The sequence below is a fragment of the Plectropomus leopardus genome, chromosome 11 (genome assembly GCF_008729295.1).
Source record: "Plectropomus leopardus isolate mb chromosome 11, YSFRI_Pleo_2.0, whole genome shotgun sequence".
NCBI classification, from domain to species: domain Eukaryota; kingdom Metazoa; phylum Chordata; class Actinopteri; order Perciformes; family Serranidae; genus Plectropomus; species Plectropomus leopardus.
Genome location: NC_056473.1, coordinates 13855318 through 13882706, shown reverse-complemented (window position 1 = coordinate 13882706; position 27389 = coordinate 13855318). Strand labels below are relative to the sequence as shown.

General features: G+C 39.5%; 1 protein-coding gene across 2 annotated transcripts in view; it reads right to left on the bottom strand.

Moving 5' to 3' along the window:
- LOC121949825 (unconventional myosin-IXAa-like) overlaps positions 1 to 27389 on the bottom strand; it is a 164643-nt gene that overhangs the window by 28948 nt on the left and 108306 nt on the right. For both annotated transcript variants that reach the window (XM_042495609.1, XM_042495610.1), the window contains exons 10-19: positions 25609 to 25725; positions 21966 to 22100; positions 10893 to 11014; positions 8397 to 8538; positions 6677 to 6872; positions 5164 to 5283; positions 1985 to 2060; positions 1448 to 1591; positions 1077 to 1116; positions 853 to 975 (exon numbers count right to left, since the gene is read on the bottom strand). In XM_042495609.1, coding sequence (XP_042351543.1) covers positions 853 to 975; positions 1077 to 1116; positions 1448 to 1591; positions 1985 to 2060; positions 5164 to 5283; positions 6677 to 6872; positions 8397 to 8538; positions 10893 to 11014; positions 21966 to 22100; positions 25609 to 25725 — 1215 coding nt within the window. The remainder of the gene's footprint in view (positions 1 to 852; positions 976 to 1076; positions 1117 to 1447; positions 1592 to 1984; positions 2061 to 5163; positions 5284 to 6676; positions 6873 to 8396; positions 8539 to 10892; positions 11015 to 21965; positions 22101 to 25608; positions 25726 to 27389) is intronic.

The window sequence follows — 27389 nt, the reverse complement described above, 5'->3', positions numbered from 1 at the left end:
AGAGTAATTAAATAACTCCATATTAACAGATGACACATTAAGACGATAGAATAATTACTATTATTATTATTATTTATCATTTATTATTGTATTATTATTATTATTATTATTTTGTTTATTTCAGTCATTTTACAACTTATACAACTAAATAGAATAAATATTCAAATACAAACAAGAAAAATAATAATAATAACAATAATAACAAGTCTCTTTCTTTCTTTCCTTAAATCTTTGTTATCTTCTTTACTTCTACCATAATCATACATATATAATAATATAATATATTTTATTCTGAAATGGATAAATCTGCATAATAATTAGTACTTTTACTGTTAGTACTTAAAGTATATTTTGATGCTAATACTACGCTAATATGTATTTTTACTTGAGTGAAATTTGAGAAAGCAGGACTTAACGCAATATTTTTGGTAATGACCCTTTTCCTCCATTAAAAAAATCAGAGTACTTCTCCCATTACTGTAAAAATGCCATTTTATATCAAAGCACTACACAGCTTTATGCACTGTTAAAAAAAAAGCTTGACTGCATGTTTGAATCAAGATTTATTACTTTACTGCCATTTCAGTATGGCAGATAAAAATGTATATTAATGTATCTGTTAATAGCTCATATCCTGATTCATGTCTTATTCTTTTTCAGGGCACAATGTGCATTAGATGTGCTTTAGTTGTGCATTGTTATTAAAAATTTTTTTGAAATGTTTAACTTCGTGTTCTAATATAAGTTTTTCATCAATAGGATATTCTTGTATACTTGATCATTGTAGCTGCTGAGTCATTAATGTTGTTGTAATCCACTGATTGTCCAGCAGGTGGCAACAGCAGCACTGACCTGAAACTGAGCACTGATGCTGGGTGGTTTCTTCTTCTTGTGCAGGTGGAGCAGAGACTTGGTGATACGGTCGTGGAGCGTCACACTACTCAGGTAACGCAGAGACTTCACGTCCAACAAGTGCTGCATTCACAAAACCAGATAATACATGAAGCTGTGTCTGTGAGCTGATGAGGATCTGTCTGATTCTGATGATGCTGTTATGTGTTATGTTTCTGTCTTACCTTGGGAAGACTCGGCTTGCTTTTGATGTTTTTGTTTCTCCTACAGGTGAAAAATATAGTTTTTAATAACAGACAACAAAACAAGAATTCAGGGTATCACAGTGCCATTTAAAGAAAATGTATGTACATTCATTAAGTTGGGTTAATTACTTCACATATATATATATATTTTTAAATGGATGCAGTGGAACCAGCTTTTCCTCCCTTTTAGTCCATTTTATATATGTTTCTTCCCTTTGAATACCCTGGCTACTACTCTACCCATAATGCAAATGTATAGGTGGAATCCTGGATATGAACTGCTGCTCATTTCCGATTCTACCAGCTAACAGAGGCAGCTACAAGTCGCTAAAAGTTGCTGCGTCACTCACAGAAGGATGCCCTGCGCTCTCTCCAGGAGCTTGCTGCTGGTCGTGTTGAGAAAGATCCCGTCTTCCTCTAGGGCGGGACTACCTGTCGAGGACACACGACCCGACCTGGAGCTGCGACCGTTGCAGCTGACACCATAGCCATCCCTACAAGAGGCGAGGGGTGGAGGTGGAGAAAGAAAGAGAGGGGAATAAGTCTCAGTTCAGTTTGGCAGTGTTAGCAAAAGAATAATTTGACTGATCATGTTAATATCACAAAGGCAGTTTTATATTTTGATTTGTAACTTTCTCTGAAAGGACGATATCACATGCTGAAGTCACTGAGTGAGAAACAAAACTATGTCCTTGACTCAGAGGTTTTCTTAAATTTTTCTACCTATTAAATTGCTATTTTTGGAGGGACATTTTTCCTCATCAGAGGGTCTACGGACAGGTTGTGATATATTGTGCACATTGTAAAACCCATTAAGGCAAATGTATGTGAGTGGGCTTTATAAATAAAATTGACTAGACTTGACACATGTATTGTGCCATACTTACCAGCTGGCCTTTTCGTTCAGGGCGTTGGTGCCTTGAAGATCGGACAGAGGGGTCCGCGGATTCTTCCTAGTGATGCCTGGACAGACGGAGAGGAAACGCATGAGATTATATCTTCAAACACAGCCTGAATATTACTACCTATTACTCCCTCTTTACCTATTATTGTGTCCTGAGCTTTCACTCATATCATCCCAGCTACCTTTTCTCCTTTCTATCCCTCTCTTATCTGGCTACCTGCTGTCATTTATTCGTCTTGTTCTTATCTTTGGCTGGCTTTCCCTTTCCCTAATCAACCCCAAAGTTATTGTTTAAGTAAGGTTTTCTCTAGTAAAAGCTTAAACTCACTGCTTTTACTCTGCAGTGTTTTCTGTATCGCTTTAGTAAGAGGGATCCCTGAAACTGTGAAGACACTGGATGGTTGGGAAATTCCCTTGTTCGCTTTAATGCTAGGTGTTAGATGACAGGACCAATGCCACTCTCCGTCTGTACAGTAAACATGAAGTGGCAGCCAGCAGCTAGATAGCTTGGCTTAGGATAAAGATTGGAAACAGTGAAACAATGAGCCTGGCTCTGCTGAAAGCCAACACAATCTGACTATATAGATTCAATAAAAGAAAAGTTCAAATTGATGAAGCAGAGGTGGAGAATTTTTATTCCCTACTATGGGTCAAGTTCCATCCTACATTTTCCAAAACGAAACTCATACAGTGTAAGTTAAACTAAATTTAGGCCTCCAGGATGTTGGGATGTTGAAATCACAACAGTTACCGCAAATTCAGCCAATCCTGTACAACCTTGCAATTTTGACCAATCAGTTCAACTTTGCTGCAAATTTGACAATTTAAAAGTAATAAAATCTCATTTCATTGTAGAGCTGCACGCAGCATATTGATTCACTCAGCCCCTCCATGTCTCTCTCCATCACAGTTTATCATGAGACTACTGCTGCAGGAGTGTGAGCACCATGCATGGGACTAACATACAGTTATAGGGCTAAATGTTAGCATCACATGGCTAATGTGACAGTTGAGTGTCGAGCTGTTTCGGTGTCACAGTTAGATTGTTGGGACCATTTAACTGTGTTGTTGGATGTTAGCTGCTACTGCTGTGTTAGCTTTTGCTAACACAACAGAAAAAGGAAACACTGAATGTTCGTAATAAAAGGCTGTGAATCAGAGACAGCATTACAACTACAGGTCAGAAAATGCTCAGACTAATCAGATGGCGCCTTTTACTCTGCAGTGCACTACATGACACATTCTGGATCACGTTCCAGGACACCACCATTGACGTCCCTAAAGATATCAATGAACTCACTGAGTCTGTGGTGGATTTAATCTGTAAAACAACAGATGCAAATGTACCCAAATCTACAGTTAAATCATTCCACAACCAGAAACTATGGATTACCAGAACCACACAGGATGCCGATAGCAAACACTGAAGCTTACAGTTTAGGGCTGCAGGCTGGAAACATGCACACATATAAAATATAAAGCAGTAGCCTACAATGTAATAAAAGCAGTGAAGGAGAAAAAATGGGACTAAATTATAAAAAACACAAGTTTAAGAAACTGACAGGATTACATTTTAATGGAGTTGTTGAACTTCTGTGATTGCATGTGATAATTTATTGATTGATTAGGTAAACTCCCAATGATGGCGTCTTCTCGTAAAAGACTACAAGCCTGGTAAATACCCACATCTTTCAAACCCCACGCCATCAATTTGTAACACAGGATTTCCATGTTTAACCTTTTAAACCCAAGGAGAGATAACCCCTGGTGTTATCAACAGGGTATTTTTTCTGACATTATACAACTGTTTCAACAGACTGCAAACCATGACTAGTGCTTCCCTTCTGTAGACGAAACTCTTTGGGGAATTCACTTGGAAATTTCCTTGGACATCAGTTTCAGTTGTTACTGCAGCTGTTAAATCCTCTCGGAGTAATGTGTGCGTGAAAGCAAAGTACTACAACATGAGGACACGTGACACTTGGACGTTTAGACAAAGGATGACACACTCAGTAGTACTTGTACCAACAAATACACGCACATCCGAGGCCAAATGTGTGACAATGGACGACCTGAGAATCTGAGGGCGTCATTAAACCCTGCCAGTTCACATTAGACCTTTTCATTTGTGTGATCATTAATGTGGGAATAAGTCTCTGCTGTGAGGTGAGTCAATTGGACCAGAGCTCAAAAGGACCCAGATGTCTGATTTCCAATATCTTATTAAAAGCTATAATAAAACCCGCTTACTGAGGCTGAAAGTCATCAGTGATCCATTATTCTCAACATGACCACCAGCGACTTTTTCAATACAGCCTGGAATTAATTTCTTTGACTGGGTCGAGCTTAGTGATCGGCTTGTGATTGGCTTTTAAAAATAGGAGCACTTCTTACTTCAGCTTACCTCAATTCAACAGACCTTTATCGACAAGAATCCATCACCATTATAAAGCCCATTAACAGGGAGCACCTCTGTAATACTGCTTAGACGAACTGAGGTTTGAATTTCACTCCAAAATATCAATAACTTATCTGAAAAATAAAATTCACAAGTCCAATTTCTAACACAGATAAGTTGATTCCGAAGAAAAGGAAACAGTTTCCAAAAAAAGCTCTTAAGATGTCTAATAACCTTAATAAGTTAAAGAGAGCAATGATTTATACCAGAAAAAGTCAAATCATTTGTTTTCCACAACACTGAGTGTGTTAACATGGACATGAATTACTGGTTTATGATCTTTTTTGGGGGGGGCTGTCCCATTTATGTGTTTGAGCATGTAAACATTGTATTCCATTTTCAGAAACCCAGACAAGATCCTATCACTTTTAAGATCAGGAAACGCTACCTTGAGAATTCTGAGTGAAACCAGCATACTGTTGCACGTAAACACCTTATCAGAAATACAGAAAAAGCGAAAGCAAAAGCAAAACACTACATTAAACAATGTAGTGTTTAATACAATAATTCCTGTCACTCTAATCTCCCATTGCTGGTTTGTTTTTGCATACATCATAGCCGCCTGCAAAAATACACTGCAGTAATCAGTAACTGGATTACTGTGTGTGTGTGTGTGTGTGTGTGTGTGTGTATGCACAGGAAACATAAGTGTCATGATACGATAAAATATGGCAGATTGTCTTAAGGTAATTGAAGTTACTTACTGTACTTCTCGTCTTTGCATCTTTGCAGGATCTCGAGGCTCCTCTGGTGAACCGGATGATGGAGGAAACTGAAGCTGTCGACAGTTTTGACAACAGCACAGGGAACTGCTGCATCGTTCCCTTCAACAGAAAGAGAGGGGAAGAGAAGAGACATAACATTTTGCATTAATACATTTCTGCTTTCAAATTGTTTATTATATTTAAAAAAGAAAAAAATATGGGTAAAAAAGAGGAGATGAAAAGGAGAGAGGGATGAGAAAGTGATTTAAAAAACAGGAAAAGAAAAGCATCAGAAATAAAACTTAAGGAGGACAAGGACGATGAGAATTAAAAGAAAGAACAAAGAAACAAACCCCTCTGAGATAAGTCAGTGGTAACATTTTCAAACACTCTGCTCTGTATCACTCCTCCCAGTTTGTGAAAATAAACACTGAAGAAGGGGATCAAACCTCTTCTCTTCCTACCTCCTTCATCATCATCATCAACAGCAGAAGCACAACTCCAACTTTAAACTCCTCACCTCCTCAAACACACCCTGTTGTTCTTGGCCGATTAAAACAGAAGTTTGGAAACCGCTATATGAGCACAGCTTTCTTTACAGTGATAAATTACAGTTTAATGTGTGACTTTAAGTGTTGAGCAGTGAAATTAAGATCATCTATTAGCATCATTTTTTGTGGACTGCTGCAAACTTGGGAGACAAACAAAAATGTTTCATTAGTCCCTGAAAAAAAATGTTGTTTTTCTTTTAGTTTTTGTAATGTAACATAAAGTGATTCGGGTTGCATCTCAGATTTAACTGACTCTTTAGTCTAACAAATGTCAAAAACTAGTGAAAATGTCCATTGAAATTCCCTAAAATAGCTTACTTTGACTTACAGTTTAAAACCCAGAATATTACATTTATAATAATATTAAACAGAGAAAACAAAAAAAATGTCACATTTGTGAAGGCTCGGACAACAGATGTTGAGCTTTTTTGCTTTCTAAATTACATAAACTATTAATTGATTATTAAAATTGTTGTTAATCCACATATCAATAAATTATTTAAGCACAAAATATAATAAAATAAACATGAACTCATTGGACAGCATGAGATTAGTTTGGTGTTTTATAAACTTGTATAAATACTACAAATCCTGAGTATTTATTTTACAACATTAAATATTTATAAAACTGGTGGCAATCATCAAAAAAACACACAATATTTTTGTGTATTATTTATTAGATGTTCAACAGCCAAGGCTAACCTGCGTCATCAGGACTGTGTGGTTTAAACAGATTCTGAATCCTGATTGGTGCACAGAGGCACGTGACATCAGCTAAATCCAACTGAGACCACAGAGAAAAAAAGAAAGTGACGTGTGAAGTAACCAGAAATATTCTCTGTCAGATAATAGTGCGTTCATGTAGGATTCTTTAACTCAAAGTAAGAAGCTAATAGAGAATAAAGGCTTTAACTTTTAGGCAGCAGTCCTGTTCATCAGTAGAATTCTGGACATTTCCTCACCAGTTTTTTTGTGGGTGTGTCTGCGGCCGGCCTCCCTGAAAGCCACCAGGGCTCTGAAGTAGGCTCGCAGCACGGCCCAGCGGAAGGTCGCCACAGGGTCGATTCCCATCAGACCGCAGATGAAGGCGTTCTTGCTGCTCTTGAGCAAAGCCACAATGTCGGGACGCATGTGGTCAGTGTTCTTCTCCCTGAAGTCCTGAATGGACGAGAGACACATGTGCATCCAGCCAAGCGTTAGTTACTCCTCTGAGGACTGAGGCTGTATCATGATTACACACACAGATAATCACAGTCTTTATCTTCTTACTGACATTTTCTAATTAAAAGAAAAATGCAGCAGTTTTAAATCAAGATAGAAAAAAAAACAGAATCAGAAATTGCTGCCTTGTTCTGGAGGTGTTTTTTCTTCTTTGTTAAAGAGTTCAAAGCCAGTTGGCAGCACAGTTTACAACTACTGTATTTATGCGTAAATGTTTCACTGCTGTTACTCCAAAAGTAAAGGAGCAGAGTTAGATGAGAGCATCGATACCACACTCACATCTGTTAAATATGAAGCTTAGCGGTTAGCTTAGCTTAGCATAAAGACTGGAAACAAGGGGAAACAGCTAGCCTGGCTGTATCCACAGGTAACAATGGCGCCTTTCAGCACCTCCAAAGCTGTTTTGGAGCAGTTAGCAGTTTCCTCTGTTTCCAGGCTTTGTGCTACATTAGGCTAAATGGCTGCTGGCTCCAGCTAACAGACACGACAGAGGTATTGATCTTCTCCTCTAACTTTCTGCAAGAAGGTGAATAACCATTTCACAAAATGTCAAACTTTTCCTTTAATCTCACTTTGGAGCTGAAATAGGCAAATATCTGAATCATCAGCTTCTGAAGTGAAGGATAATGACTACAGCGCAAACAAACTGTAAATAAATCATTCATTCATATTTGTTTTTATATCATTTTCCGTACACCTTTCACTTCTTCACATTGAAAACAAGGTGCAGAGCTAACCACCATCTTCCTCTTCCTCACGTGTCTGTAAGCAATTAAACACTCTGACTGAAGCTGTGCTATGATAACAGAGCTACGAACTATAAACCCTTCAACATATTCCCTCTGCATATGATTCGAGTCAGCTGTGCGTTCACTACCGAGCCAACGTCAGACACATTTCACGACCGTGGCTCCTGCTACACAATTCACACCAAACAATTCCTTGGCTCTCAGCAGATATGGGATACCTCTCCAAAGCTACGACAGCCAACTGTTATGGATTTATATTATACAGTCAAACAACAATACGCTCACCCCATTCCAGCACATGTGCTTCTTATCAAAACGCAGCTGGGAAGCGAGGGAGAATTTAATTTAGCTGAAAAAAGGTCGACAGAACAACAAGTGGGTCTGCTGCAGAGTTTCAGCAAGGTTGAAGCTTACATCATCTGTTCACAGTTTTGGTTATAGGCTCTTACCACACAGATAGCAGAAGTCTGTTTAATTTACATTTTAGGAATTAGGAAAACCCAATCCTGAATAACAAGATGCACCACGCCAGCTTCACCTCTGTTGAAAGGGTCATAATATACGTATGTTTCTCTGAATGTCTAATGTTAATGATTGTACAATACTGCAGGCTGATTATGGCACAGTTAACTGATGTGCAAACAGTAAAAAATACACTCATGTACACAGCCACATACATAAAAGCCCACATACTGACCCACCAGCATCTCACCTTGACTCCATACTTGACTTTACCAGCATAGTGTCTGATGATGAAGGCAGGCTCCATGACAGCAGGGAACTCAATGTAGCTGTTTCCTTCATGTTGACGCTTGAACTTGTCCAGCAAGGTCTGATTGGAAGCCTGAGGGAAACTACAGGAAACAGTGAATTTAATCAGACGGCAGGTTCAAAACACAAATCATGGGGACAGTGAAAACTAAAATCAAAGACTCTAAAATGAATAAAATTTCAGGCACAACAAAATGTTTTCTCTGGGAAACTCTTATTTCACAGCAACCATTCTTGTCTTTCCATGAGAGCATTTCATCTATTCACTGTAAAAAGGGGGGAGCTGAATATAGTAGCATATACAACCAACTATTCTGCCAATGTGACATGCTAATATCGTCTTGGCATAGAATAATGGCATTTAGTCAAATGTCTTCACTGAGCACCACTGGAAAAAAAACAACATACTGGCTCACAAATACAGATTTTTAGAAGTAATCATGATCTTTGTAAAACAGTATTACTCAGTTGTTAAAAAGGTATTACATTTGGTAAAGAGTGCTTCATGACTTGTTCGGGACTCAAACATTTTTTGTTTAGGGACTAGTTAGTCATGATTAAGGACTTGAGACTTGTGACTTGCAAAACAACGACTTGGTCCCACCTCTGCAAAGTAATGTTACTGTAGTACTAAATGATCACGCCCTGCATTTCTCTAATTTTTATTTAAAGGGATTAAAACTTAACGCTATACCTTAAAATTAACCAAACCTGCAGCGCTTCTACATGCACATTCTTCATCTGTGTTTTCATGTTTGCCTCATGCACATTTTATCCTTTTACTACTGACCTTAAACAGACCTAAAGGGATGTTTCACATCTTCTAAACCTCTCCTCCCTGCACCTCTGACACGCACTGCTGGCTGAAGTATATCCGCAGGGGTCTTAAAGCTTGATGCTGTTACTGTAGAAATGAACCTCCACACTCGCCCCCTACTCTGCAGTAACCTAATCCACTTCTCCAGAGGCCCCGAAGCCCCGAGAGCTCCACTAACTGTGAACGATGAGATCTCTAAGCGTCTTTCTTTCTCTCTGTGTAATCATTTAGCATGAAGCTCCTTCCTGTGGCAGCATAAACCCCTGGAGAGACCCTGTCCCCCCTCATTTCTTCTTTACAGATCCCCCTTTGACCCTAATCCTCCAAAAGTGGTCCCCCCCCCTCACACACATGTATATATATTTCTATACACAAACATACACACACCATTTGGTCCATTCCAGGCATTATTAGATCCAGATGAACCAGCTATGCTAAGTGGCGCATAAGATGACAGCTAACATAGATAAATATGGCTGTGTGTATACCGCCTGATGTGTTTTCATGCGAGGGGGGCGGGAGAGCGCTGGGTTTGATTTATGGAGGAGGAAGATGCTGAGGCAGAGTGCTGACCTGCAGGAGGAGAGCATTTCACAACAGAGAAGGGAGAGAAAAACGTGATCTAGAGACGCTGGAGCAGGAATTAGCACGTCCTCATGCTTCAGTGAAGCTCTGATAGAAGTCCCAGTGTTAGTATCAATCAAGCTAATGAGGAAAAGTTCTGCACAGGGAGCAGTTTGTCTCCTCACTTCACCGGCTGGGTGCTAAAGGTGCTTGTGCAGAGGTTCATGTGCAAAGCATGCAACAGTGAAATATGTTTTGTTTTTCACAACAATCAGTCAAACTAGGGATGTAAATTATGACTACAGCAAGGAACTGGAAATCTTCACAGGCAGAAAGTCCTCAGGCTTTAACCCTCACAAACAATACTCTGCCCTCTGATTGGTTCCTCTCATGCACTAAAACCCCCAAAAACAATTCAGCACATTTATGAAGTACACGCCTGATTGTTCCATTAACAGAACTGTTCTTTATTTTTGGTGCTACTTGTTTGAATATTGTTTGAAAAAGTGAGATTTTACCCTGAAAGTGGAGCTAAAACAATGGCCAAAGGGTCACTTAAGGCACTGGAGTTACTCATCAGGGGGATCATGAACATCCACAGCGAATTTCATGGAAAGTCACAAATTAGTTATAATTTCCAATAAACCAACTTGCTACTTATTACAGAAAAACAGCCACTAATAATTTGGTATATTTTCAGAGCCTTCAGGGTTTCTTGCTGTGTTTTATCGTTGAGGTGTCCCAGAATGCCGGAATTACAGCTAAGAAATGATTACATAATTATTACAATATCTGGCTTCCTAAGCTTCAGAAAAAAGATGTATTTGCACTACATTACATAGCAAATGCCACATATTCAATGACTAAGGAAACTGCTTTAACAGTCATCTAATAACTACACTGATAAAGAAATGAGATGCATCAGCAATTAAACATTGGGCAACTGCCCAACGTTGCCCAGTGTTTAATTTAGCTGATTCCAACCAGAAACACACATCTTTCTTGGCTAGCCGCTGCTTCTTAATGTGTCTATCTCTATTTCAGCAGGTGGCATACTTGCACTCCTCGTCCAGCAGGTGGAACAGCGCTGTGGGTTTCTTGCTGATGAGATTGAGGCAGCTGCTGTTGTCGATATATTCGATGTTGTGCCAGGTGATGCCCTCTGCCCTGTACTCCTCCTGCAGGGGTAAACACAGAGGGAGGAAGAGCAAATGAGTCAGATGTTTGGTCTAAGCTGTTACAGAGAAGAAAGCAGCATGTCGTTGACGTTATTGACTATTTTAAACCTGGCTTCAATAAGAGTTTGCAGGAAATCTAGACCTTGTCACACACACTGAGAAATTCAACTTTCAAAATTATCAGGTGACAAACCTGCTCTCATCTCCACTAAGAAGCAGCCGAACTATCATAACAACAAATGTTGCTCACATGATCCACTATTTATTATACTTGTGCACATTTTCCACAATACAAAACTTAAAGAGTTCAAGTCCAATCATGAATTCTGATGATGAAAACACCTGACAGCTTGTAGACTATCAGTAAAACCACAATTGCTTGGTAACGTCTGTGTGTCCCCAGGGGTCAATAACAACTGTGGTATATGACCCATGTCCCTTCATATCCCCAAGAGAGAAACCACAGAGAGACACCAGTTACAATCCCACTGCCAGCTGGGAGGAAGAGTGTAAAAAGGGAGAATACGAGGTTCGCAGGTTAACATTCTCCGCTCCCTGCAAAGCTATATGGAGGTGCATTTGAAGGTATGTAAACAGTTCCTGCTCCAGTAGCTGCTCAGGTCACTGCGTGTCTTACTGTTGGACGGCTGGAAAAGAGCATGCAAGCTCAGCAGACCCAAATACAACACTGAAACTTAAGGGTCAGCACTGGTGAGGAGCTGAACAAAAATAGAAGCAAAGGAGGGAGTTTATTGGAGGAAAATCAATAACAACGATTAAAGTGCTTATGGCTGCGTAAAGCTGCAGTGTATTTTTACATACGAAATGCCAAATCATGGATAGAACAATATACTATTAATGTGGCTCTGATCTGAGTTTCCAGTAGTCAGATGAAAAGCAGTGGAGTCATTACGAACAAAAGGATTCATCCCTCTTGGAAACACAGTGTGCTCAGAAAATCTTTGCCCGATATGCCGATCAGATGATGTAATATCTTATGTGCAACGCAGACATTTGTTCCTCTTAAGAACATAAGTGTGCTCAGAGCATTACATGGATTTTTAACATTTATGTTCCTTAGATATGAATGACAATTTTATTTAAGGGTTGTGGTGAAGCGCTCTCCCACCTCCCTCTCATTAAATTTCAACCCGGCCTTGAGGTTTAGATTTCCACTTTCCTATAATTCAAACATTTTTTTACAAAAGCTTTCAAAGCTCTGCCTGCAGTGCGTTTATAGACCCGCAAAAAACCCTGAATTTAGAGAGGGGACACAGAACGATAAAAGGGGACTCACAGGCTTTTAAAAGAAAAAAAACTACCAACAGGTAGTTTTGTGTGCACATAAAGCATCATAACAGGAACGCCTTTGCAAACCGAGTTGCTGGAAATCTTCAATGCTTCATGAAGCTTCATCTTTTCATCACTACTGAGGAGAGAATATATTATAAAAATGAGGAGTTAAGTGTAAACAACACAACCTATGGTTATAATCTCAACAAAGAGCCAAAACAAGTATTTTAGATGCTTTCTGGTGGTCAATTCCAAATTCAAGAAACAGAAAAAGAAACATCAGCAGAGGCAGCATATCATGAAGAGTTATCATCTAGGAAACTTTGGTACTATATTTCATTCAGTCATGTCCCAGTTATCAAGATATCTTGCTCTGACGAAGAGATGGATCAATGTTGACACCCTTAAAGGCTTCAAACTAAGTTCCTGTCAGACTGTTGAACAGTGTCGTAAACCACCCCCCACCCCCACACACACCTCTGATGTCAGAATAGGGAGGTATCTGACTCTTAAGTATTTCAAGCTAACAAACCAACATTCACAGTCACATCACTCTGTGATTGGCCAGACATACAGCAAGATGACTCTTCCTGTGAATTAGTCCATCTCAAGCATCCCGGCCCTCAGGCAGCCACAGAACAACCAGCATGTTCAGGAATGTACATAATGATCAGGCTAGCCCTAAAATAGCTGTAAATACAACGGTGCATGTATGGATAACGTATGTATGATATACAAGTTTGCGTGTTATGTGCATATTGTGCATATTTGTATGTTGAGTATTCATGTCTCTACATTGCACACTGGTACCCTTTTGTGGTTATCTACTGAACATGTGAATGTATTTTTAAACTCTGATGGGAAAACGTGAAATATTTTGACAATCAGTTGGAACCTAATTACTAAAATGAGACGCCAGTCAAGCATTTAAAGCAGCACTGCAGGATGCTTTTACACATGCGACACGTCTGCCCTCTCCACTGTTTTTAGGCTGCTGAATCACTGATGAGGCATTCAGAACATGTGGTGCGTTTGGTTTCATTCAGAGGTTGCGCCGGATCCAACAGAATGAAAGTGGAGCCGTTAAAATGTGCTTTTGTTTAAATCTCATCCAGCCAAGCACTCGCAGTTCCCTGACTCAGTTCATCTGGCGGACTTTGTTGTGTCTGTGAGAGAGTTTGTGAACACATGTGTTGACTCAGAGAGACAATTAGATAAAGAGATAAATACACAAACACTCATCAGCCATTTCATTGCATACACACATTTACGTAAACAGATCAGTCTTGCAGACAGACGACTACAAAGCTGTGACTCAGTACGTCAAACGAGTTATGAAGGTGGTTCAGTTATGGTTCGACTAAGCGGCAAAGTGGCTGCGAGCAGAGTTTCATCAGTAAGTGTCAAACATGCCAGATCCAACAACCAACCTAAACCTGCTTTAGGAAACAAGTCTTCACATTTCTGTATGACCTTGATCTTAACAGCTACTGCTGTCTGAACCAACACAATTCATTTTTTTCTTTAGTGGATCTATTTTAATAACCGATTAATTGCTTCACTTTTTTGGCAGAAATACAAATTTTTCTCGTCTCAGTTTCTAAAATGTGAAGATTTGAAGCTTATCTTTGTTCTACATCATAATAAACTCAGTGGTTGGGTAACTATAATGGGCATTTTTCTCTATTTTCTGATATTTTCTAGAACAAGTTATTGAGCAGCGGGTGCAGGTCCATTATTTTATTCATTTATTTATTTTTTAATATCATTCTGTAGTCCCCAATAGTGTTCCTTGTGTATTTTAATCCAAACATTCAAATTTTGGTTGATGTAGCCAATGCATGCTTTAGTGTCAAAACTTTTTTCCCTCGAAATGTGACATAGGTTTCTTCATGATGACGCTGCGACATATTAATCCTAAAGCCTCATTCCCATTGCACAAAACACCTGCTAACATCATGGAAATGAAGTTTATAGCCTATTTTTAGTGGGTTTTCTCATGTTTGGAAAAAAAAATACTAGGACACAGACACAGATGTAAAAAAATCTCAAACCAAAACGAATCTGTGAGCAATAAACGCCTGAAAACTTCCTGCTGTGCTGAAGAAAGCAGGGAGTTCTGTTGTGGTCAATTTGTGGCCGTCCCTTGGTCTGCGAGCCAGCTCTGTGTCTGTTCTCCGCTGGGTAATGCAGCGCAGCTTTTAAGCAGGCCTGAATTGTGTTGAGATGTAAAAGGTGAGGGAGGCCGTGAGTGTGTTTGTGTTGTTACAGTATCTCTCTGTTTCCTCTTTCTTTGTAAGTCTCCCTCCCACAGCGACCTTCTCTCTTGTTATGACAGCGGACTGTTTTTATTGAGCAGACAGGAGGAACAGCAGTGCAATTATGAGAGCTGGAGCGAGTTCTCTTAAAAGCACAGAGAGAGAAAAAGGCTTGACACTGACAGAGACACGGATGAAAGAAGAGGACAAGCTCATTGTGTTCTCATTAAACATGCGCCGTAAGTAGGTTTTGCTTTAAGTGGTCTGGCTAGAAAGAGTTGGACTCTGTGAGCCAGCATGACTCACACAAACAATGTCAAGGAATCAGCTGGACTGATCTCAATAAGTGTGCAGAAAATCTGCATCAAAGCACAAACTTTGCTTTCCTGACCTATGAGGACTTAAAGATATATTGGATTTTCCTCAAAAGAAAAACATGTATAGACTCATACAGAAGTAATCCCTCTCAGTGATCACTTACGACCCACTGGAAGTGTGTGGTGGTGTATATTTTTGCAGAGCCTCTGCCCTCTGCCTGTATTTTATTTCTTATTTTTTGCTGCATTTGGATGTATATTATTTTGTGTGTAGCAGTTAGCAGCAGGCATCCAAAAGGAAGATACAAAAACTGTAGACACAGCAGCGAGAAACAACATGTTCTCATGCCAGGTTGTTAGTTATCTGATCACTTGTCATGCTCCCTCTGCATCTTATTGAGACATGAAGTCAACAGAGCTGAAACACGTAACATGTTAATGCTGTGAAACAGTAGATTCAGGCAACAAAACTACTTGGTTGAGATTAGAAAAAAGAATATGTTTTGGGATAAAATAAGTGCATAACATGATGCAAAAAATCACGTGCATGATGTCAGTGCACGATGGCCCTACGTAAATTGCTTAACTTTACCTTTTAACAACACTGACCTTTGGGGTCACACGGGTCACAAACTGTGGTCTACCAGCTGAAGTCCAGTTTTCTTTGATCCTTGGATTTCTTGCTCTTTATGCTACATCAGTTGCTCTCAGCATCAACTACTGTCGAGTTAGTCGATGGGCCTCTCATAAAGAAGTTGAAGACTGCCTTAAGCATCAATATTACACGCCAAGAGGTGTGACAGGGTTTGAAGCCCTGGGAACGAGAACAGGCTGGGAAAATGCAAATATAGCAATGCAAAATGCCAAGTGGACAAAGCTTGTTCCAAACAAGCAGCAACTTCTGGGGCTAAAATTAAATCCAAAGCAGAAGTGCCAAAAACTATAGTTCCTCAAATGGCCACTTGAGGCTGGTGCCAAGACCTTCATGTTAAAATACCAAACTTAACAGCAGAAGTAAACATGTTTACAGCCTGGTACAAAAACAGTTGTTGGTCTCTATAAGGAATTTCAAAAATCATGACATCTGTCTGGGGGTCGCTTAAGTGGCAGGCTGTCTGTGAGGCATCACTACAATCTATGAGTTAGATCCACCCCTCGCTCACATCAAAATCCCAAAAGCTAAGTTGTCTTCAAAATTGTAGTCCAAACCAACGGGTGATATCATGGTGGCTACATCCATTATTTTCATAGAGTCTATGATTCTAAAATCAGAGTGAGTCGGGGGTTAGCTTTCACGGACCACTTTTGCTGGTGAGCATTGAGGGATTTTATGAGGATGAAGAGCAACTCTGAGATGGCTTTCTTTTCTGTTGGACAGTTAGGTGCTGGTGGATAGCTCAACTAACTTGCTAAAGTAACAGCTCTTTCATTACAACAAATGTTGCATCCCTATAATAGTAGCTTGCAGTGCATATACAAGCAGTATAGGAAGTCAGCAACAGTAGGCAGCAAGAAGTCTCCTCTTCTATCAGATGATGGTAAACCTGTTTTTTATTCCTCTGCAGATATCTCACGAGTTAAACATGATATCATGTTTGCCTAAGGCGTGTCGTGTGTTTTCTTGCTTTGATATAGCGTCTTCACATAGAACAGAAATCAAGCACCAATTGGCATGTTTAGTGTAAACACACACGCCGTCCTCCGTCTCACTGAGGGTTATGGTTGGTGTGGTCCTATTAGCTTTGGCTGCCGTTCCCAAGGTAAACACACATGCTGCTGATAAGACCTACTGATTGGTTGGAGGGGAGTGAAGCCCAGAGGAAGGAGAAGAGGAAAATCCCCCTGATGGAAAATCACCTTTCAAAGTCAGAGTGACGAACAAAAAGAAAGCAGTGGTTAATGCTTGTGCAGTTTGACTGATTTGGTCTTTATCAGATCATCAGATGCTGCCAGAGGTAGGTCCAAGTCCGTGTTTTGCAAGTCAAAAAGTCAAATCTCAAGTCAAAAAGGCAAGTCCCGAATCTAGTCCCTGATCCTTGAGTCCATTAAATTCCTAAAAAAAAATCATGAATGTTTTTTAACATTTGTATTTACTTGTTAAACATGTTGATTAGAACAAGTGTGACTGAATCATAAAAAGTAGTGCTGACATTGTACTTTCAAAGCATACAGCAGTATTAACCCAGGCACCAAATGAAGAAATGCATGTGCTGTTACTGTGGGGAAGATAATTATAGCAAAGACAATATTTGCACAGAGGATTCCTGTAATGCCAGTTTTCATATTTCTGCTTCAGTTAACTACAAACTTGTATCGTTATTAGCATCTCTGGTAAAGGGATTTGTTAGCAAGCTGTAGGAGAAATCTAGAAACTTCATCAATATTTTTTTTAAAAACAAAAGCCATGATCTTGTCTTAAATAAGTGCATTTACATTTAAAATAGTAATAATTTAGCGATAAAAAAATTTAAAAAATGACAAAATCAAAACCATCTTGATAACTCTTAAGTTTGGCGAGTGTATGTAATCAAGAAGTTTCTTTATCTTCTAAACGTAAATGAGTGCCAGCAGTTTAAGGCTTAACAGGATGCAACAGATGAGGTGTGGAGTACTTTCTCTCCTCGTGACGTCAAAGTGAGGTTAGATGGGGCCCGTGGCGTGAACTGCACAACTTTATTTAAACAAACACAAATCAGCAAAGATCTAGAAACCCTCCATTAGGAAGCTGCACAAACTAGCCTCAGAGGGGCCCCAGAGCTCGGCACCATCTCAACTGTTGTCCTGTCAAATAAACTCAAGAACTGCAGAAAGCCAAAGGTTTGGAGGACCCCTCTGATTAAAGGATAATAAACGTGAACTATTGGGCACCGTCCCATGAGGGTAGGCGTCTCAGCAGCACTTTGACACCTGCTAGTTGAACATAACACAAGAAAAAACAAAAAACACCTTGAAGTAAAAGGCTCAATCAAAACAGAGATAGCCATCGAGGAGCACCTGCTGTCACAGAATGACTGACAACACAAGAATTAAACAAGTTACAGAACTAATATGACATTTATTAAAGTCTGTATCACCTGGTTTCTAGCCAATAAACTCCCTTTAGTCTAATAATATGTTTTATATTCAAGATAATAATACATTCTATTATTTAATATATTCTGGGTTTAGAGGCCTCGGCCACAGAGTTTACAGCATGAAAGGTCTAGAGGAGAAAAGTCCTCTGAGACAGAAATGAAAACGCTGACATCTCAGGTACAATTTAACCAACTGGTCCCAATTGGCAGTCTGAAAAGTGTCATCACAGGAAGTTGGAAAAATGGAAAGAAAATACTGCTGCGGTCAAAAGTGTTACAGTGGACAATCGAACTCCAGCTGAGGTTGAAATGTTTAATTTATTCATCCATATATACCAACCTATAGCTGACATCCTATATTAATAATATCAGCATGTACATTGTATAAAAGTTTACAACTGACCCAGAACAGGAGGCATGTGGCCGTGTGTATCAGGGCTGCTTTCATATCAGGTCGTGCAGGAGACACATACAGAACCTGTGTCCGGCTTAATTGTCCAAACTGATGGAAAGGTGTCCCCAGAGAGTCATAGTTTGAAAGATAGTAGATAAGTAGTAGATAGACCAAGCATGTCAAGAGTTGGGAGCGAGATGCTTTGTTTATTTACAGTTCTAATTGCATTGGTTCAAGGGAGACTGTCAGTCACAAATCAATATAACTTTTATGCTGTTTTATGCTAGAATCGTTCTTTAAAACCCCTTCCCTTTTTTAAAAGTTTTTTTCGTGGAATATGGTTATATTTTATTTTTATATGATTTTTTAATGGGTATTTATTCCTGTAATCAACATTGGTTGATTAAAATAGGAATACTGTAATTCAATTTATATATTTTTACGTATGAATAATACATACATATAGCATTTGTCTGCCTTAAAGATTTATTATAGCAGGAATGCTAGTTCTTCTCCTTTATATTTAAAAGTTTTTAACACATTATTAGTTATTAGCACTCATAAATCAAATGTATTATTATTATTATTAAATATATTGTTCTTGTGTGAGCTTAAGCATCAGAAAATCTAGATGTAAGAATAAAGCCTCAGAGTGCCTATCCGTCAATTTTTAATTCACAGTAACACAACCTGTTTGTTAGTACATGTTACATCCTGCAATGTGTGAGTGTGAGTGTGAGTGTGCGTGTGTGTGTGTGTGTGTGTGTGTGTAGACCCTGAGGGCTAACTGTCAGAAACAGATAACAGAACCATTAATGCATCGGCAGTCTGTGATCTTCATTGAGGGTGAAGGGACATTATTGCGCTCGTTTTCTGAAACACTGTTCTTTTTTTCCTCTCCTCATTCAGCCCTCAGCGATGGGCCCGCCTGCCAGGTTGCCACAACCAATCAGGGCTTAGTTCGAGGGAGAGGATAGCCGACAGCTTCTGTGACACAGTCCAACTGATTGAGACTAATTATCTCCCCAAAATGTGTCTCTCTCTCCGTTTTTTTTCTTTCCTTCTAACTGTGCTCTCTCTTCTTCTGTGGATATGATTTGGGGAAATAAATAAAACATGCACACTGAATATTGAGTGGTTTGGCAGTGGGTATCTGAATAAATGAGCATAATGAATACATAATATAGCTGGTCAGGGATTAGTGGTTTAGTAATGGTCCTTTTGAGTGGGAGAGAGAGAGGGTGGTCATGAAGCTGATGACGGCAGTTGCAGCGCGGACAAACAGTGATAAAATAACACCGGAAAAGAAAAAAAAGAGAGTGAGGCTATTCAGAGGAGAAAAAAAGAGTAAATAAAAATAAACAAATCAAACACAGACAGAGACAATGTACAAAAAGTGTTGGCAGTGTTAGCAGGCATTAGCGGTCAGGGAACACGCGGCTCTGCCCGACTCTGAACGAGCCTGTCAGCCTCTTCTGGTCATTCAGCACTTTTCCTCTGACCTTTCTAATTTAATGGATGTGTGCGCTAACTTAACCTAGCTACATAATTACAGCTGCTTTACTGTAATGTCGAGGGGAACGTGGCTATCCGGCTCAAAGCGATTATACAGGACAAGGGGATATAAAACTTGCAGACTAGTTTCACCAGTAAAAGGTCTATTGATTTCAGTCAGGTGCCACTGAGCTACAGAATACAGAATTGAGATTTATTTAAGTGTTTTTTTCCCTCTTTCAGCTACATTTTATCAACAGCCACAAAATGAAATGACTGAAGGTAAAACTAAAACACCACAACACTAGCTTGCATTTCCGCACATGACCAGTTTGCTACTGAAAAGTGTATAATTCTTATACCCATAGCTACTATTAGCCAACATTATAGGGCTAGCCCCTCAGAATAAAGATGCCAGAGTCTTATTGAGGGTTAAGAAAATTATTAATCAACAGGTATTAAATGTCAGAAGGCATCAGATTAAATCAGAAATTGAACAGCGAGTAAATTATACAGTGGCCGACAGGGGCAAACGCACTGTGTTCATATCTTTGTTTCTTTATGTATTTACTTAATCATTTAAATATGACAGACTGACTGACTTGTTGAATCAATGTGAATAACCAGCATGGAGCTTTTATTTTGAAGTCCGCTCTTAAGTGTTCTTACTGTAATGGCTATCATATAGAGGCTGACCTGACCACAGTAAAAAACACTTACATTTTGTAGTGCATTTTTTTAACATGTTGTGGTTGTGGCTTTCTTAATATGTTATGTTTGTAATGTATTTTAGCAGGTTTTCTAATTCTTTTGTGGTATTTGCAGTGCATTCTGAAAATGCTGCATGTCGTCAAATTAGGTTGCTTGAGGGGCAGAGTAGGTATTTCATAACATTACAATGTATTTATTTTCTGCACTTTAATATTTATTTTTTCATGCATGCAACTTTTACCCTTGTACGTACCCTTGTACTGCTGCAAAACTTGAATTTCTCCTCTGGGGATCAATAAAGGATTTTCTTATCTTATATTTTCAACTGTAAAACACAAAATAATGCCTGGAACACACTGGACCTGTTTTTTCTATAGAAGTACAGCTAGGTTAGAAATGCTTTGAGGGGGAGCTGGTTAAATCGGTTTGTTCAAATACAACAGAACCATCCTTTCTGTTTCTGTGCCAATTTTATTTTTGCTCCAAGCAAATCTATTATAGAAATATGCTTAGACTCTTTCACTTTTTACCATGTGGTTGCACTTAGTGCTGGTAAACTAGCTCAGCAATTTGCAGCCTTTTTGTCTAGTGACCCATGAAAACAAAGGAATGTGAAAAGGAAAGGAATTGATTTCTAGTCCCTGACTGCATATTTATCAGTTGTTTTGGTAAAAGAGAGATTTTTGTTTTCCTTTTCAAATTTTTAGAGGCCTAATTTGGGTTAAAATGTCCATTTGTAACTTATTTATTGGAATACTTTTGGTCAAACTATTGCATCTAATTTTTCTCTGTTTGTAAATTACCACACTTTTTTGTCTGCTGTTTGTCTGTTTGTGTGCTCTTGCCTCCAGTAAAATCCTTGAAGGTTAACTCCTGTCTTTGGCATTTATTGAAAGTGTGTTCAGCAAAGTAAAGCTACAGATCAGACTAAACACCGAAGATGTGTGAAAAACACCTCAGAGACCTGGGACAGCATTACAAAAGCAGCTCCTCTCTTGCACTGTGTTAAACCGTATTGTGCTGCACTCAGAGCTCTCCACTGAACAGGAAGTCATCTATTCTCCACAGTTTGACGTAAATGCAGACTCAGTCAGGAGGACCTATTCTTCACTCCATAATTTAAATCAATAAAAAGCATAAAAGCAATGTTGAAGAATATGTAAAAGCCACAATAATGTGACGCCAGTGCATAAACTGACGTCATTACAATACCAAGACAGACCGTAGCAGATCACGTATGAATGTTTGGTAGGTAACGTCGTCATAGAGGCGGTAAAACACAAAATGCCAAGACGTGTTAACAGTAGCTGCAACAATAATAATTGTGTTGATGGTAACAAGTGACTGAAATGGCACAGAGAAGGGAGAAAGAGGAGCGGAGAGTGAGACAGATAGATAATAAAACTGTACCTGTTCTAATTTGAAGATGTGCTGGTTGAAGTAGTGTTGCAGTCGTTCGTTGGCGAAGTTTATGCAGAACTGTTCAAAACTGTTGTTCTCATAATCCTCAAAACCAAAGATGTCCAGGACTCCTATTGACAGGATCTGGTGAAAAAAAACACAGAGAGCTCAGTTTATTTCTACATTTTACACATTCATAAAAATAGCATTTAAAAAACAACTGTAAACATCTCTTAAAATATATGATTGTTTATTATTTAGAGATATTATTTATTGTGTTTCTCTTTATATCTCATTCTTTAAAGCCCCAATGACCCAGTTGCTCCCTGCATGTCAGAGAGATTCATGCCATCATATATCATGAAGATGCATCATCTGAAGGAGGCGTCCACTCAAAGAAAGCCTTTAATTATGAAATGGACTGCAAAAGCTGTTTCCAATTTAATCTAATTTAATAAGCAGTGTTTTATTTCCCTCTGAAGGACGGTTTTAAAGCAAAAACATACATGAGCTGTGTATATAAACTGTTATCTGTACATAAGAACCATGACCTTGACGGAAAGTGCAACCTCATCGACCCCCTGAAAGCACCGAGGGAGAGCGAACACGCACACTGATGATGTCAGGGCCAAGGGAGGCGCACACACACACACACACACACACACACACACAGATGATGTCAGTGCCAAGGGAGGCACACAAAAACATACCCCCTGTGGTCCTCTGTGTGGACCACAGGGGGTAAACTGAGCTGAAGGGAACTTGATGCCATCTGCCCAAATGTTCTTGGCACACAAGCATGCACACACACACGCACGCACGCACGCACGCACGCACGCACGCACGCACGAATCTGAAAAATTTCACCAGAGGCCATAACACATGATTTTATGATGATTTAGAGCATGTCCAAGTGGGGACTTAAAAAATGTCCCCTGTTAGTTTTGCCGTTCCCTGTTGGTGACTGTGTAACGATGAGTATGTTCCCTGTTATATATATGCGCGAGTGCACTCACACACACACACACACACACACACACACACACACACACACACACACACACACACACAACAGTGTAATTTTCATATCACACCACTCCCTGCCTCTGGGAATAGAGGAAGCCACAAAGGAGGGAATCGAGTCTTGCCTGACGCACAGACCGGCAGGTGTGACTGACAGACAGCAGCGGGATGGTGAGCATGAGTCAGACAAAAGAGGGTGAAGAAGGACAAATAGAACAAAAGGGAAGACATGAATAAGACAGAGAGATGTTGATATAGGAGGTAAACATTTTTCAAAATTTTTTTCAAAATTTTTGAAAGACTTTCATGATTGGTTCTCAGAGGGCACCCTGCTTGTTCCAGATATTTATCTTAAGTGTTTTTTGCCGCTATAGTAACATTTTTCTAAAGTCCGGAGACGTGTTCTCATGTTTCAGGCGGGAAGAAATTTGTAGCTAGTTTGGCCACACTTTGCGGTACAAACTGTTGCAGCTCACTGAGCTCAGCGTCACTCAGCATCAGCTTTTCATAGACATTACATGCCAGCCCACCACAGGGCACACTGCGCCACTGCTTGGTGGGCTTTTGGCTAAAAAGATAAATTGGGATTTTTTTTAAAGAGAAGAACGCAGAATTTCTGTATAACTTGATGTTTTGCAAAATATTATTTCCAAAAGTATAGATTTTTCAAATGCTTACCTTCCTTTACAGCAGCTATAAAGTACAAGCTGTTTGTATCGCTACAGCACGTTTTACATCTACTGATCTACTCTGGTTTTTTTCATTCTTTGATGAGTGTTCACATGTATTTATTCTGTTATTCGGGACATAATTACAATTACAGGACGCAATTGAGCTCTGCCCTTTTGATTGTAGGAAACTAAGAGTTCATTAAAAAAAATAAATTCGAAGAAAAAACTCATCCATGGCTTTATAGACTTTTTTCAAAGTATATTTTTTGACTTGACATAATTAGAAATGCAAAGGTCAGCAAATAATAGTGTTAAGTTGTATTCACACAGGATGTCTTTTTTTCTCATCTGTGAGCTCATCTTAAAGAATATTTTTACCTGGAAGTGCAGTTCAGCAAGCTGTTTCATTAAAGTCAATTGGTGTCGGTTTGACTTTAACATGTGGTTAAAGTGTGGTTAAATTTGCTGTCTTTGTTCGAGAAGGAAACCCTGAAATAAAAACCCCTCAATGCCTTTTATATGAATGTTAAACTGTCACAACACTAAAATAGAACACAACTGAATTTCATTGTCCAACACTGTGGAAAACTGCCTTCTGGCAGTAAAACACAAACTGCAAATGACATTACATAACAGCACTGTCACTATAAATACTCTTGTGTACTTTACCATTCTAATATTGGACATTTATATCGCATGGCACCATGAAAACAACCGCAACTGCAAAGCCCAAAAAGTATGCAGTGTGTAAATGATTAATTTGTTTATGACAGAATTTTTAATTTAGTATGAAATTACTGAAACTGCAACCAAACCTATCTTAAAAATGGTTTTATAACCCATCAAAAGAAGCTTTTTTTGGAGATTATTTTGTGGGGTTTTTTGCTTTTATTTGATGGGACAGATGTAGTGTGAAAGGGGGAGAGAGAGGGGATGAAAGGCAGCAAAGGGCCACAGGACCTGTCCCCGCTGCAATAAAGACACAGCATTTGTACATGTGAAGCCCGCTCTACCAGGTGAGCTACTGAACACCCCAACAGCTTTTAAGGACAAAATTATATGGTATTGATATACTTTATATTGGTATTTTTGTTTTGCTATCCCTGGTTCAGACTTCACAGTATCACCCCGGTACCATCGTAGGGCTTTGGCTCAGATCAGGAACGATAATAGGTGATGGCTCTGTCAATTTGTCGTTACATTACCTGCAGTATGTCATATCGGATGACAACTGACACCATGTCTTGCACACCTTACAGTGTCTCAACTGCCATGTGACAATTTTTAACTTCCACGTCTCCTAACGTTTGTGACTTTGAACAGTGGAAGCACAGAGTGCTCTTCAACTGTGAACATAGTAAAGCAAAAGAGTAGAGAAGTTAAAGATAAAGATGTTGTTGTGCAGCAGGTGGAACTGTGACGATGGTGAGCTTTGTTTGTCATGTCACTTGGCCAAGTCATGGTAAGATTTATGACTGTATAATCACCTAATGTGACACCGTGAGTATTATAACAGACAAAAACATTGTGTAGTCTGGGCCCAGCTTTATATGTAGTTTTAAAGTGTGTAATTGTTTCTTTAGGCTGTGAAGCACAGCTGCATCCTCAGCTGTGAGTCATGCCTTTTTAATATATCACAGGTGCCGTCAGGTTTCCACAAAAGATACACCTGTGCATCCATGCTCCTCACTCCTAACTCACTCCAAGAAATCAGGCATGCTTGAAGATGTCACTCTCAGATCCATTTCCGGGTAAAAGGCAGGAAAATAGAGATTAGTAAGCACAAAATAGAAAAAAAAAAGTTGCCTGTGTACACTGTTATTGTTGAATTGAACCATTACATACATTTTTGTAACAATCAAGAGGAAGCAAATGTTTATGTTACTGCTTTCTTTTAGTTTGGAGAAACATTTGTGCGAGCCTGATGTCTTTAAGTATGTGTGTGTTTTCATTCCTACCTTTGAAGTGTCTTCCAGGTCCTTGTTGTTTAGCAGAGCATGATTGGTCCTGAATACAATCCAGTCAAATAGCGCGCTGTACAGCGACTTGGCCATGGAGTCCCTCACTGTGCCCGCCTATACACACACACACACACGCACGCACGCACGCACGCATGCACGCACACACACACACACACACACACACACACACACACACACACACACACACACACACACACACACACACACACACAGAGAGAGAGAGAGAGAGAGAAAAAGTTTAATCCTGATCAAAAACATATAACACAGCAGCCAATACTGTTTTATCACTCTCCCTCTCAGCCTTACTGAAGTACAGTAACTCTCCGCTGCTGCTCAACCATTTTTTATGTCACAGTGTTGGCAGTGTTGCTGGTGTGGCCCACAAGTGTTAAATGACTACAGAGGGAACAGTTATGCAACCAGTAAAACACTTCCCGATTTTTGTTAACATATTTATTTTGTTTGTATTTTTATTATGAACTGCTTTTTTCCTCCTATATCGCAGTCATTCTGCAGTGGCCTCTGTTATTGTAGTCAGCATATGACACAAACCTGCCCGCTTCACTATACTAAACCCAAACACCTGACAACTGCAGCAGCTTAGGTCAGAGGCAACGAGACAAACACAACATTAATGTTCACTCTCTCTCCTCTAGAACTGGATCAGTGTCACATTAAATGTGTGAAGTGGACAGAGAAGAGGTCTAATGAACTGCTCTCAGAGGGAGAAGCTGAGTCATCTGACGGGACTCACTGAGGGAACAAAAAGATGTAAAAACCACGAGGAGAAGCAGAGATGGACGGCTCAGAAATGCTGCAGTGACTAATAAACTGAGACATTCAATAATTTGGATCAAGCCACTATGGAAATCTAGTTTAGTCTAGTTAAATTATCAATCAGTTGATTGATAGGAATTAAACTGTATGTGATGGACTCCAGAGTTGAAATATCACTATTTGGCCACCACAAAAATTGGTTTCAAAGCCCAGCACACTTCCTGGAGGCCCGGCTGCCAGTAAAATCATCTGTCAATAGTTTATCATAAGAATTGTAGAAGTGATTTCCTCCAAAGACATTGATGCCAAAAGCCACTTTTTGTGGTGGTGTTATTCATCGTGGGGCAGCATCAGTTTGTAAGGCAGCTGAGAGGAACCTTTTGCAATGTTATGATACGCCGCTGAATGCAGTCAGGTTGAAACGCTGCCGGATATAACATAAGGAGCACAAAGGGAGGGAGGGATGGGTGGTGGTGGTGGACGGGTCTAAGAAACTGCAGACTTTCACCCAGGAGCCCAGTGTGTGTTTCCTGCATGAATGTAAAGCCAAACCATAATGTTTCTTTCTGAACCTGACCATGTGCTTTTGTTGACTAACCAAAGCTAATGGTCAAAAATTGGTTACTGATGCCTAAATAAATCTACCAGGGTCAAACTCAGTGAAACACATAAAGTTAGCAAACATTTGTGTCTGAGGGTATCTCACTCAGGTCAGATTCATTTAGACAACAGTAGGCTACCTGCTAGCTCAAGTAAGCTACTAAAAATACTACCAGTCAGCTAGCAACTCTTCTCCTGTAATTTAGGTTTAAAACAACAGCCACTTGTATTTCGAGGGTAAACATGGGGCTGGTGTTAAAGCTCCCAGACTGCTCACAACTCTGAGTTACTGTTCTCATGTTTGGGAGTCCTGCTGTGAAAAGTGCTGTAATACTTTAGGTGTTTTCAGTCAGGAGCCAGAGCTTTAAGTGTCTCCAGAC